Consider the following 13,951-nt stretch of genomic DNA (forward strand, 5'->3'; position numbering starts at 1 on the left):
GCTTCACTCTTTAGCCCCAGTTAAATTACTCTTAAGAAAATAGGTGGAGATTGACTATTGCTTCTGCATTGCATACTTTCAGGCACATGAATACAGTTGGCCTGCAGCTGGAAGTTACCAGGTTTCTACATCGGTGTGAAAGCGCTGGGACTTCCCAGATTACAGCCCTGCCCCTACCAACCCTGTTTGGAAACAATCACATGAAAATGGATGTTGCTTGTAAAGTATGTGCTAGTTTTTACAGCCTGTGACTGAGAGAATAAAACATTCACATATGTCATAGGATCATAAACTCAAAGAGGGAAGGGATCTTATTGAGGAATCTAGTCCAGCCTCATCATCTTTTTTTCCCATCTTTAACATTTTATAAGTTTTTATTTTTTAATTTTTATTTTTCTCATGGTTACATGATTCATGTTGTCTTCTTCTCCTCTTTCCTCCCCGCTCCTCAATCTGACATGCAATTGTACTGGGTTATACATGTATTATCACTCAAAACAATATCCATATTATTCATTTTTGTAGTAATCTTTTAAAACCAAACTCCCCAATCCTATACCTATATAAACAAGTGATAAATCATATGTTTTCTTTCTCATAAGTCCCTCAGAATTGTCTTGGATCATTGTATTGCTATTAGAAACAAAGTCTATTATATTTGATCATCCCACAATGTTTCAGTTACTGTGTATAATGTTCTCCTGGTTCTGCTCATTTCACTCTGCATCATTCATGTAGGTCTTTCTAGTACTTAAAGAAATCATCCGGTTCATCATTCCTTGTAGCACAATAGTATTCCATCACCATCATATACCACAATTTGTTCTGCCATTCCCCAGTTGAGGAATTTTCCAATTCTTTGCCACCACAAAATGGCACAGCTGTAAATATTTTTGTACAAACAGGTCCATCCCCAATTTTTTTTTAAATCTCTTTGAGATACAAACCTAGTAGTGGTAATGCTAGATCAAAAGCCCCACATTCTTTTAAAGCCCTTTGGGCATAGTTCCAAGTTGCCTTTCAGAATGGCTGGATCAATTGACAAATCCATCAGCAATGTATTAGTGTCCCAATTTTGTCACATACCCTCCCACATTTATTATTTTCCTTTACTGTTATATTGACCACTCAGATTTGTTTTGATTTGCATTTCTCTAATCAGGAGGGATTTAGAACATTTTTTTCATATAATGATCGATAATTTTGATTTCTTCATCTGAAAACTACCTATTTATATCCCTTGACTATTTGTCAATTGGGGGAAATTATTTGATTTCTTAAAATTTTGATTTGGTTCTTCATATATGTGAGAAATTAGACCTTTATCAGAGAAATTTGTTATAAAAAATTTTTCCCAGTTTGTTGCTTCCCTTCTAATTTTGGTTGCATTGGTTTTGTTTGTACAAGAACCTTTCCATTTAATATAATCAAAATTATTCATTTTACATCTTATAATGTTCTCTATCTCTTGTTTGATCCTAAATTTTTCCCTTCTCCATCCATTATCTTCCACATGAGGAGACTGAGGCTGAGAATGGGAAATGGCTTGTTCAAGATCATGTAGTGACAGAGCTGAGATCTGAATCCAGGTCCTCTGACTCCAAATTCAACTACTTTCTATGGTGGCATGCTGATTTGCTTAAACATCTTGCACTTCTAGCCTTGTCATTGATTTTTTTTCCCTTCTAGGTAATGCTAGGAGGGAAGAATGTGGAAGATGGCTTTGGGATAGCATTTCGTGTCCTACAGGTATGGATGGCTTGGATTATAATTATACCAAGGGAGCATAGTACCTAAATCCAGTCCAGCAAGAATAATTTTTATTTATTTATTTTTGTGTCAACTTAAATTTTATTTTTTTCCAAATACATGTAAAAACAATTTTAACATTTGTTTTTACATTTTGAGTTCCAAATTCTCTCCTTCTCCCCTCATTGAGAAAGCAAGCAATTAGATATAGATTATACATGTGCAATCATGCAAAAAATATTTCCATGTTTATTGTGAAAGATAATGTAGGCCAAACACACAGGCATGTGCACATGCTCACACACCAAACACACACACAAATTAAAGAAAGTGAAAAAATCATGCTTACATCTGCATTCAGATTCCATACGTTCTTTCTCTGAAAGTGCACAGCATTTGTCATCCTGAGTCCTTTGGAATTCTCTTGGTCATTGTATTGCTAAGAATAGCTAAGTCATTCAGAGTTGATCATCTGTACAGTATTGCCATGTACAGTGTTCTCCTGGTTCTACTCACTTCATTTTGCATCAGTTCATGTAAACCTTTCATGTTTTTCCCAAATCATACTGCTCATCATTTGTTATGGCACAATAGTATTCCATTACATTCAGATACCACAACTTATTCAGCCATTCCCCAATTGATGGACATCCCCTCTATTTCTGATTCCTTGTCATCACAATCCCCTCTATTTCTGATTCCTTGTCATCACAAAAAGAGCTACTATAAATATTTTTGTACAAAAAGCTCCTTTTCTTTTTTAAAATCTCTTTGGGATTCAGACCTAATAGTGGTATTGCTGGATCAAAGGGTATATACAGTTTTATAATCCTTTAGGTAAAGTTCCAAATTGTTTTCCAAAGTGATTGCATCAGTTCACAACTCCACCAACAGTGCTTTAATGTTCCAATTTTCCTACATCCCCTCCCAACATTTATCTTTTTTTTCTTTTCTATCATATAGAACAATCTGATAGGCGTGAGGTAGTACTTCAGAATTGTTTTAATGTGCATTTCTCTAATCAGTTGTGATTTAGAATGTTTTTTATATGACTATAGATAACTTTGATTTCTTTGCCTGAAAATTGCCCATTCATAAGGAATCCTACAGTATGTCTGACAAATGTTCAGCAGCCAGTACTTGAAGACACCAGTAAAAGGGAAACTTGCCTTCCTTACCTTCTCATTTGTCCTCAAGCCTATCACAGCATCCCTCTCACCCAACTCTCTTAGCCAAGAATCTTGCTTTATATTTCACTGAAAAAAAGTGAATCCATTTGCCAAGAGTTTTCTTTTCCCTTCTTCCTCATCTCACATCTCACAGATATCTTCCTCCACCATTTCCTCCTTTAGTCTTAGATGAAGCGTTGACCTTGTCAAGGAAAACTCCTCTACCTCTCTGTGACTGTCTCTCTCTGTCCCTGTCCCTGTCCCTGTCTCTGTCTCTCCCTCACCCCCTCTCCTGCCTCCAAGCCTGGCACTCTTTCCACTGTGCTATTTAATAGATGCCCCTATTGCTCTTGACACCAACATCCTTCCAGTTACTCAGGCTCTCATGGGTGTCATCTTTGACTTCTAACTCCATATATCCAGTCTGTTGCCAAATATTGTCCTTTCTACTGTCATAACATCTTTCTATTCTCTAACATAACCACTATAGTAGTTTAGAACCCATTACTCATTACCTACTCTCTCCCAAACTGTTGTGATATGCTCCTAAGTTGTCACTTAGCCTTCCCCCAATCCTCATCTACTCTTCTACCAAGGTAATTTTCCTAAAGTGTAGTTTTGACCTGAGTCAAATAAAAACCCATTTGTTTGTCATTTAAAGCCTCTGATAGCCTTATTATACCTTACTCTGTTCCATTCATCCCACAGGCTAGCTAGACTGACCTAATTGTGGTTCCTTAAACAGGACACTCCATCTCCCATATCTCTGCCTTTGCTTTCACTGTCCCCCTTCCCTGGAATGCTCTCCTTCCTCACTTCTCTGCCTCATGATTTCCCTGATTGTCCTGAAGACTCGGCTCAAACCTCATCTTCTAGGGCTTTTCCTGGTCCCGCCACCTCAGCTACTCTTGCCTTCCTCTTTTAGATTACTTTCCATCTACTCTGCTTATAACTTATTTGTTCCTAGATATTTATATATTGTCTCCTCCACTAAAATACAGGCTCCCTAAGATCAAGGACTACTCTTTTTTTTTTTTTTTTTTTTTGCCTTTCCTTGTATCCATAAAAGTTTGCACAATTCTTGGCACATCATAAGGACTTAATCAATGCTTGTTGGCTAATTGTTCCCTGACCACCACCCAAAGCAGCCCATTTCATTCTGGCCACTTCTCACTGTGGGGAAGTTTTTTCTTCAGCCTAAATCGACCTCTGTGCTACTTCTACTCATTGTTCTTAGTTCCACCCTCTTTGCAGAGTAAGTCTAATGCTTCTTCCTTCAGATATTTGAAAACACCTATCCTCTGTCCAGACTAAACAATCCCAGATTTCTCCAATCAGACCTCCTATGGCATGATCTCCAGGCAATGACAGTGGTCACCATTATATTTGCTCTTTTCTGGGTATGTTCTCCCTTGTCAGTGGCCATCCTAAAAAACATGGCTGGACATCTGGGACTGAACCAGGTGTTCCAGATATAGTCTGAACATAGTAATAACAATAGTAATAATAGAAGACAGAGGAGGAGGAAGAAAGAATTGACATTTATATGGTATATTCAGGTTTTCACTTTACACAGGTGATCTTATTTAATTCCACAGTGACCCTTTAAGTTGGTGTTGTTGTTATTATTGCTATTTACAAATGAGTAAATTGAGCATGAGAGAGATGGCAAGTAGCTTGCCCAGGTTCACAAAACTCTAGCTATTGCCTTCTTCCTTCTAAATTATGTTCCTTCATTAATATAGACTAAGTTCACATGAGCTTTTTAGGATTCCTTATAACACTATAACTTTTCTTGATTTTGCAATTCACTAAAAACCCCAGATCTTTTTCATGTGGACTGTTATCTAGGCATACCTCCCCTATCCTATGCTTATGGGATTGACTCTCTAAGGACTTAGACTTAGGATTTTAGTTTTGTTGTTGTTTGGTTGTTTTTCAGCTGTATTCAACTCTTTGTGACCCCATTTGGGGTTTTCTTGGCAAAGATATTAGAGTGGTTCATCATTTAAACCTGTTCATTTTATAGATGAGGAAACTGAGACAAAGGGGACTTGTCCAGGGTCACCTAGCTAGGAAGTGTCTGAGGCTGGATTTGATCTCTAGGCCCAGTGCTCCATCCACTGAGCCTCATTTACCTCTATTGAAATTTCATCTTCTTACATTCTTCCAATCATTATAGCCTATAAAGATCTTTTTGGATCCCTATCCTTACCCATCATGTTAAATATCCCTCTCAGCTTTGTGTCACCTCCAAATTTGATTAAGCATGTCAATTATGTCTTCATCCAATATAGATTAAGAATAGATATCTGATTATAGAATATTAACACATAACCTCAGGTTAGTTGGAGTTGCGTTTTTTATTCTTTGTTAAAAGGGATGACACTGAATAAAAGAAAAGAAAGAGAGAGATGCATAAATGAACTGGAGGCATAAAAACAAAATATCAATAAATTTTTTTAACAGATCCCTGCACCTATTAAGGACATCCATCAATTTGACATCAATCCATTAATGATTACACTTTAAGCCCAGTCATTCAACCAGTTCAGTATACACCAAATTATACTATCATCTAACCTAATTGTGCAAGCATCTTTTCTTCAAAAGCTTCCTATGACAGGAGAAGCATAATTATGTTTGTAGTGCTTTCTCTGGGTAGAAGCAGAAAAATACCTTTTGGGGAGTAAACTATAGAAGCACCTCATATCAGAGAGTCATCTATCTGGGAGAACAGTAGCTAAATGCTACCCTCAGAGGAGAGAGAATGATTCTTGGGAGACTAAATGAAGTGGTCCTGGCTTGAGAATTCTCTTAGATAATGACCATGTGAGAAGAAGGCGAGACCCTAAGCTTGGAGTGCTCACAGATTTTCTTTTTAAAACCCTCACTCTCTCTCTTTAGAGTCAATACTGTGTATTGGTTCCAAGGCAGAAGAGTGTTAAGGGCTAGGCAAAAGGGATTAAGTGACTTGACCAGGGTCACACAGCTAGGAGGTCAGATTTGAACCTAGGACCTCCCATCTCTAGGCCTGGCTCTTAATCCACTGAGCTACCCAGTTACCCTGCATACAGATTTTTATAAGGAAATGCTAACTGCCTGCTTACCTCCTGGAGTGCACGTATTTTAACTAGTATTTAGAGAAAACTAAGATCCAATATGTAGTTGTCACGATCCTTCAAATCATGTCCTAGGGAGCCCCTTTGTTCTAACTCAGATGTTGTCAAAACTTCTTGACATCAACTTTTTCCCATCCTGTTCTGCATGTCCTCTGACCTCCCAAACCCTTCACTCTCATTTTCTGTCCTAGGACTTCAAACTAGATGCACCTGCCACTTATTGTAAAGCTGCCCAGCAACTAGTGAAAAGAGAGAAATACAGTGAGATACGCCAACTACTCAAGTGTGTGAATGAATCTGGAGTGGCAGCCAAAAGTGATGGTGATACTATCCTCCTTAGTTGCCTAGAGAAATTTGGGAGCATTCCATCCCAGGTAATGTTCTTTTCCATTCTCTTTACTCAATTCACTCTACAATGTCATAATGTTTTATTCTTTACTCTCTGCTTCCTTTGGATGCTCTTAATGCCCTTCAGGGTGCCCTTATTTCCCTAACCCCTTTACAGTGATGGTCTTCCTATTACAGGACCCTTCCATGTAAAAAAACTGTTTGTGTAGCACCTAAATAGAACTGGGATACTATTAGTTGGTCTCCTGTTGGAAACAAAATTCTGCTAGTCTTACGCATTGGCAGTCTTCTGTTTTTGTTTAGGTTTTATGCTCTGGAAGAAGCCTCAGAATCTTTGTACCTACTTTGGATGACCTCTGGAGATGTTCTTGTAGCCAGAGAATAGTTTTGCTGTCTTCCTTTTGGTTCTAGAGGGGTCAACTACCCTTCAGTGAAATAAAGTTGCTTCATGAAAGATGTTGCTACTTAGTATAATTTTATAAATTATAGGTATTATAACCAGAAATTTCTGCTTTTCAAAACCAGTAGGGATTTATTTTGTGACAAATCCAGACAAGACATTGTAGTCAGTTCTGAGCTTAAGATCTGCTCCTGATCCTTTCCTACTCCATGGTCATGGGCAAATCTAGATTACAAACAAATTACCAATCTGCATCAATGAAGAGAGTTTTCATACTAGGGAGCTCCTTACATTGATGAAATTATAGATCTGGGCTAAATCATTTTAAAAGCCTCGTCATGCATTATAGCAAGAGCCCAAAACTTCTGGATGGACTCAGCCTTTTGTGGTTCAGAGAAGCATAATTAAACTGTCTCACTGGTGCTTTGATTTTGTCTTTGGAGACCAATTGACCTTACAGGAGACAAGACATCAGAACAATACCTTCTTTAAAAAAAAAAAAAACCCTTACCATCTCTCTTAAATCAATACTACATATCAGTTCTAAGGCAGAAGAGCAGTAAGGGCTAGGCAGTTGGGGTTAAGTGACTTTCCCAGGGTCACACAACTAGAAAATGTCTGAGGATAGAGTTGAACTGACTCTAGGCCTGGCATTCTATCCACTGAACCACCTAACTGTCCCAATGTTTTCTCATACACTGGGAATTCATTTTCTGGAGAAGAAATAGTACCTTCATTGTGCTTTAAATTAGTATTTAGTAGTCTTTGGGGCATGGTTGTTCATCTGTAAATTGTCATGGTCTCCTAGGAGAAGATCTGCCTAAATAAAGACTCTTCTTTTTTCCTTTCTTTTTTTAAAAAATTCATTAACAAACATTGCCTAAAGGATTTTCCCCATATTAATCTTCCTGTTGAGGTAAAAAGGTTAACACCTACATACATAAAGACAAAACTGTTTTCTTAAGAACCATTCCATTTGCCTTTTATTTCTCAAGTTCCTCAGACTTGATGTTATCAACCAGTTCCCTTTTTGCTATTCCTCATAATTGAAGCTGAGTTAAGAAAGAAGAGATAAGAAAGCTTGCCCAGTTTGCTTACCTGAGAAGGAAAGACTCTACTCTTCCTCCCCTGTTCATTATATCTGTATTTCCCTTCTTCACAGGAATTGGATGGCCTAATCCAAGCAATACACAGTGATGACAACAAGGTGAGCAAAAACTCCCTAACTTCCCAAATCCCTATAAATGAAATCTTCTTTAAACCTAAATTTACTAATTTCTGGCCCAAGCTAATTAGAAACACTTCAGACTCAATTTGTCTTCTTTACCACTGGTCATAGCATATGACAGGATCATTAGACTTAGACCTGGAAAGGATCTTAGCCACCCATTCCAACCCTGTCTTTTATACCTGAAGAAACTGATATTCAGAGGCTCAGAGCTTTGCCCAAGTTCACCCAAGTAGTACATAACAGAGGCAGGATTTAAACTCAGGCCCTCCTTTCCAAATGATCTCATAGTGCCCTTCCACCTCTAGTATATGTATCTCTTCACCCTCCTGTTCGGTTCTATTAGTTAATTAGTGATGGCGTTAGTAATAGGGAATGAGGAGAGAGACTGCTTTATTTTGCCTCATCTCTGAACCAAATATACCTAGAGCTTCTCCAGGCTGTTCCTAAACTTGATTTTTGTATTAAGAATCTTCTTCAGTTATCATTAACTAATTAGATCTGGCTCCAAAAAGCTTCATGTGTTTCCTTACTAAAAATCAAGGGGTACCTCCTTGATTACTAAAGAAGATCCCCTACCTCCATCTGTTGCTCAACAAATTCTGATTAATCCTCATTCCCTAAAGCAGGTTTCCTCCCCTAAGGACACTGGGGGAAGAGTGTGGAAAAGTCAGAAATTAGTGGATTTTTTTTCTCTTTGCCTTGGTCATCTTGGAGTGGGTGTCCATACAACTAGTTAACAGAGAACTCTCATTACCCATGAGGCCCATTACATCCCAGAAGCCTTCATGGCTGCTAAGGAAGCCACTTGGCCCAGTGCAACCCAGCCAACTATCTTGGTTTATCTGTGGGTTCCAAACTAGTGTTCCAAAGCATTACTTCCTGATCTTCCAAACTGTGGATGTATAGAATATTTTCCTGTCAAGGAATGCTTAATAGTCCCTCATTTCATTCCATTAGCATCCAGATGAAATAAAGAAAAGTGGTATTCTTCTTTATTTTCCCAAGTTGAGGAGGTAGGATTGCATAGCATTACATAGGCTTTCCATAGATCCATTGAGAGCCTACATCATGGCAGATTTATAAACTAAATGAGGACAACACTCATAGTTCGTAATCATTGTTCTTCCATGAACCCTTAGAATAGCATTTCTTCATGAAATGGGGTAAGTGTGATCATTAGCACATACTGTATACCTAGATAGCAATGACTCTAGGCATTAGGAAGCCAGACTTTGAAGAAAAATGCCCCCTTTCTCTTGGGAATTTTATTTCTATTTTAATACATATTTAAAGTATTTCAGCATTATCAGATGTACTGATGTGATTCTAGAAGGCCAATACCCTAGGATGGATTGAGTCATTAGCATTGTAAAGGAAGTGGGTGGGGGTGTTAGGCTTAATAATTCGAGTTCAAGACTGGTCTGTCATTTGTGTTGTACAAATCAACTGAAAGTTAGAGGCATTCTTCAGAGAAGACATTGATGGACAATACAAAAGAGAACACTGGGACTTTTGACATTGTCACAAAAAGAAGAGTATTCTTTTGATTATGAAAAAAAAAAGAAAACACTGTGCCACAGCAAGGCCCTAGGTAAAGATGCTGCCTCCCAATGAGACTGTATGGCCATTAGAGAGGCTAAACTTAGAGCTGGCAAGGTCATCCTGTCAGCCTGGTCAATGAATGACTAGGGAGCTGGGTCACCGCCAACCAGGTGGGTGAAGACAGAGAAAAGGAACCAGACTGAGTGAACTGTAATCTATGTTAGCCAGACTAGTCCATGATTGTCTTTTAAGTTTGGATTGAAAACTTGTAACTCATTCTTTTCTATTTCCTTAGTTTCTTAGTAAAAGTTCCTTTTGAAAATCCAACTCATTTTTAGGTAGACTAAATAGGCCAAAGTAGATTTTTTTTCCGTAAGTCAGACAGTATAGAGAGAGGAGATTATTGTGCCCCAGCAGCCAGGCCTCAAGGTCCAGGAAGTGACTTCTTAACAGTAAGTCTGGTAAGGACAGTGTAATTGGGGAGGAATAGGACCATCCCAAGTCTAGTCCAAGGCAGCTTTGTGGCACTGCCTTAGACATGTAAATGTCCTTGGAGAGAGAAGATTGGGACCTCTTCCTGTTTGCAGGTTCTTTCGATTTAAAAAAAAAATAAATAAAACTCTTCACCAACCCCCTGCTCTTATTAATAGATTCCCTTTTCTTCCTCATGCACATATGACTCCAAGGTTCTGGCCTATCTGATGTGCAGCAAGCTGCGTTCTGCCTACCTAATAGCTGTGAAGCAGGAGCTGTCCCGGGCCACAGATCTTGTCCAGCAGGTGCAGCAGGCAGCCCAGAGCAGTGGAGATGAAGTGGTCCAGGACATTTGCGCCCAGTGGCTTCTCACCTCCCGCACCAGGTGTCCCCTTGGCTCCAGTTCTAGAAAGTGACCGCTGAGGAGGACAACCCCAAGAAACTCTACAGTGAGGAACAGCAGTCATGCTTGTCCATCTTGCAGAGCAAGATTCTTACATGGCTCTGTCCCCAGGTTTAACTGAGCGGAGTTGAAAGCCCGCTCCCCTCTTCACACAAGTGCCATGTGTCTGTGGGTGTGAGTGGGTGTGTCCTGGTGGCCACTTCTTTCTACCTCACATTGTAAGAGTGTGTATTTGTGTGTGTGTGCGTGTGTGTGTGTGCGTGTGCACACTTGGAGAGGCCACGCTTTTTCGAACAAACAACTCTCTTCCATTGAGAAGAGGCACTTTAGTTTTGCCTTTTTGCCAATCTTGGAACTCTCCTTGTGTGCTTTGGTTCTTAACCCAGTACGTTCTGTTTGTACACAGTCCCCTGGGTACAGAAATGTTTTTGTGTTGTCTCAGCTGGAATGATTTTACACAGAATTACAAAGCTCTGCAAGAAAGTTTACTCTCCTTCCCCTCCAATCCTTCTGTGAGATTCATAGACTTTATTTTGAAGATCATGTTTATGGCCAAATAAAATTGATTTTTTTCATAGGATGCTCTCTTCTCATGAGCACAAGTTGTTGACATGAGGCTTTGGTTATTGATGGAGTGGGAAACGTTCTCATGGTCCTTGGTTCGAGAATTGAGGCAATAAATGTCAGTATCCAGACATGCCACACATCTGCCTGACAGTCTGTGATGTAGGCAGGAAATATATATATCACTTTTAGGCCTGCATACTGGACAGGAAACAGACCCTTTTGAGTAGATGTCATGTTGAGTGTGAAAGCACAGTTCTGCCTTTCACCAATCAGGGATTACCAATTCTGAGGGAAGAAGGAATTTACAGGTCTTTGGGACCTATAATTAGAACATCTTGACAGCAAAGATGATTAGTTACAGGAACACTGCCCTCCCCCTTAGGATAGAAAAAGAAAAACAGTGGCCTACGATTGGACATCCACTTTGATCAGATAGAGCAGCATTTCACTTCTGGGTGTCAGAGAATGCTGTTTTGCACCTTAAGTTGGGGGTTGGAGAGAAATGTGGTCTGGTGTCTCCCTTTTACCTCCTGTTTCCTGGCATCTCTTTAAAGCCAAGATATGGGATACTCTGGCCATTTGTGAGGTTACCTGTTTCTTCCTCATATTGTAACACAGAAAATAGTCAAGGACATGAGGACAAAAGAACTTATTTCTTCTTGAGCCTATGAGGAAAAAGTCAGAAGGAGAAGGAATTTTTTTAAAGATAGGGAAAAGTCACTCAGTACAAAACTAATGCTGCTTTTTTTTTCTTCCTTTTTTAAAATGTTTTCCCTAAGACTAAAAAAAAATAGATTCCAACTAAGAACGTGGCTCCACTAAACAGAGCCCAAGATACTTACTGACTTGGATCTAAAAATGGCCCATCCGTTAAGACCATCCATCTTTCTCCAGCTCCTAGAGAGGATTCTCGCCAATCAGAACTTAATCTGGTCATCTCATTTGATGCAGAGCTGATTGCAGGGAATGCTTTACCCTCAGGATGTAGTACATAAAGGGTCTATGTGTTTTCCTTCTGAGTTACCTTTTAGAAGTAAAATAACATCTGCCTTAGCTGTCTTTCAGATGAATTGCTTCTGTCTAGTTAGAGGTCCCAAGGAAATACTGTACCCTCTTTGGGTAAGGCTTAAAGAGTATAAGTGATTTTTCCTCCCCTTTGTCAAAGAATGAGCTCTTTCCATGGGACCAGTGGCACATCCCTCTGGAGATATTTCTGTCCCCTTCTAACTCTTCCCTCTTTGCACTGAACCATATGCACTTTACACTAATGGGTTACAGATTTTACAGCCCAATTCTGGGTTTTAAACTCACACTGTTGTTCTCATGACTAATTAAACCAGACAGTGGGTGGCCCAGTATGCAACAGAGCTAATGATTTTGGAGTATGATGCTGGGATCACCAATGAGAAAGTACATTTTCATGTTGTGTTTTTAAAAATTAATCACAATAAAATGTTGGCCCTTTACATTCTCATGCCTCTGATATGTCTTTCTGCCCTCTGGTTCTTTCTGCTTCCCACTTTCCCTCTGAAAATGTGTGAATGGAATCATATGACCCCTGGCTCTTAATAATTCTTTCTGAATGGTAGATCCAGAAGGAGAATTAGGCATCACTTCCTTCCACTTGAGCAGATGAAGAAATAACACCCAAAATCTAGGAGTCACTGATAAAACAGGTCAAGGACCCTCATCTCCTGACCTCTATGCCAATATTTTTTCCATTATACCATAATGCTTCCCATACCAATTCCATTATGAGTCCACACTGCCACCCTCAGCTGCCAGATGCCAGCTTCCTGAAGGCTGCCTACTATGGTGTAGATTTCTGGATTTGTTTCCAGAGTTTGGAATTTTGATAAGGAGCTTATGGAGACTGATGCATGCTTACAGAGCTTATTAGATTAGCTGAAGTTCTTTGGTAACAGACTACAAGACTGCAAAGATGATGAACAAAGAAAGAAAACAGACTCAAGTCACAAATGACTGCAGAATCAATTAAACATTGCATTGTGTTGTTAAAGAATGCTAAAGACCAGAGTAATGAAGAGAAGCATACTTACTGAATGATAAGTACTATTAACCCTGGAGATGTAATACAGCAACCCGAAGCCAATGAACCACCAACTACCTACCCAAACTGCCTTACCTTCAGAACCTGCTCAGTTATGTAGCAGCAAAGATTTGTTTAACGATGATAACAAAATCCACAAAGCAGCACCTGCCTAAAGCACTTGATTAGTTCCTCTAGATTCATCATGTATCTCTTTTCCATGCTTAGGCCAGGAATAGATCTTAGCAAGGTCACTTTCCTATCATTGTTCCTCAAAGGAAGGTTGCTTTTAGAGATGTATGCTGACATTTTTTGTCCAGGTAGATTTGTGATCATTTGGATGAGAAGACCCAAAGGGTCAAAAGGTACAGATCATGCAACAATTTGTGCCTTCCATGCAGGAAAGAAAGAATTCTTTAAATTCTTTATTTATTCTTTATTCTTTAAAAGATTTACAGCCAAAGGCAGCTAGGTGACTCAGTGGATTGAGAGCCAGACCTAGAGTTGGGAGGTCCTGGGTTCAAATGTGGCCTCAGACACTTCTTAGCTGTGTGACTCTGGACAAGTCACTTAACCCCCATTGCCTAGCCCTTACCACTCTTCTGCCTTTGAACCAATGCACAGTATTGATTCTAAGATGAGGGTTTTTATAAAAAACTAAAAAAAGATTTACAATTCTATTTTTGAGTAACATCTTTCGTGACATTGGATATTGCCCATAGAGAATGAAGGGTATGCAAAGCCAATATCAGATGGTTTTATACTGTGGGCTTCCAAAAACTGTAATGTTTGTAGCAGAACAGGTTTCCTATCACCCTTTTCAGCTTTTTGTGCCAAGTTGCTTTAGCATAAAGATCTAGTTCAATACACTCATGGAAGTCCAAATCCTTGGGAAT

General features: G+C 39.2%; 1 protein-coding gene across 1 annotated transcript in view; it reads left to right on the plus strand.

The window, feature by feature from the left end:
• Positions 1 to 12,473, plus strand: part of ZFYVE26 (zinc finger FYVE-type containing 26) — an 87,230-nt gene extending 74,757 nt beyond the window's left edge. Inside the window, exons 37-41 of the mRNA XM_044664817.1 lie at positions 83 to 224; positions 1,690 to 1,749; positions 6,232 to 6,414; positions 7,951 to 7,995; positions 10,248 to 12,473. Of these exons, the coding sequence (XP_044520752.1) occupies positions 83 to 224; positions 1,690 to 1,749; positions 6,232 to 6,414; positions 7,951 to 7,995; positions 10,248 to 10,451 (634 nt within the window). The 3' untranslated portion in view covers positions 10,452 to 12,473. The remainder of the gene's footprint in view (positions 1 to 82; positions 225 to 1,689; positions 1,750 to 6,231; positions 6,415 to 7,950; positions 7,996 to 10,247) is intronic.
• Positions 12,474 to 13,951: the final 1,478 nt, after the last annotated feature.

Source organism: Gracilinanus agilis, chromosome 2 (assembly GCF_016433145.1).
Source record: "Gracilinanus agilis isolate LMUSP501 chromosome 2, AgileGrace, whole genome shotgun sequence".
NCBI classification, from domain to species: Eukaryota; Metazoa; Chordata; class Mammalia; order Didelphimorphia; family Didelphidae; genus Gracilinanus; species Gracilinanus agilis.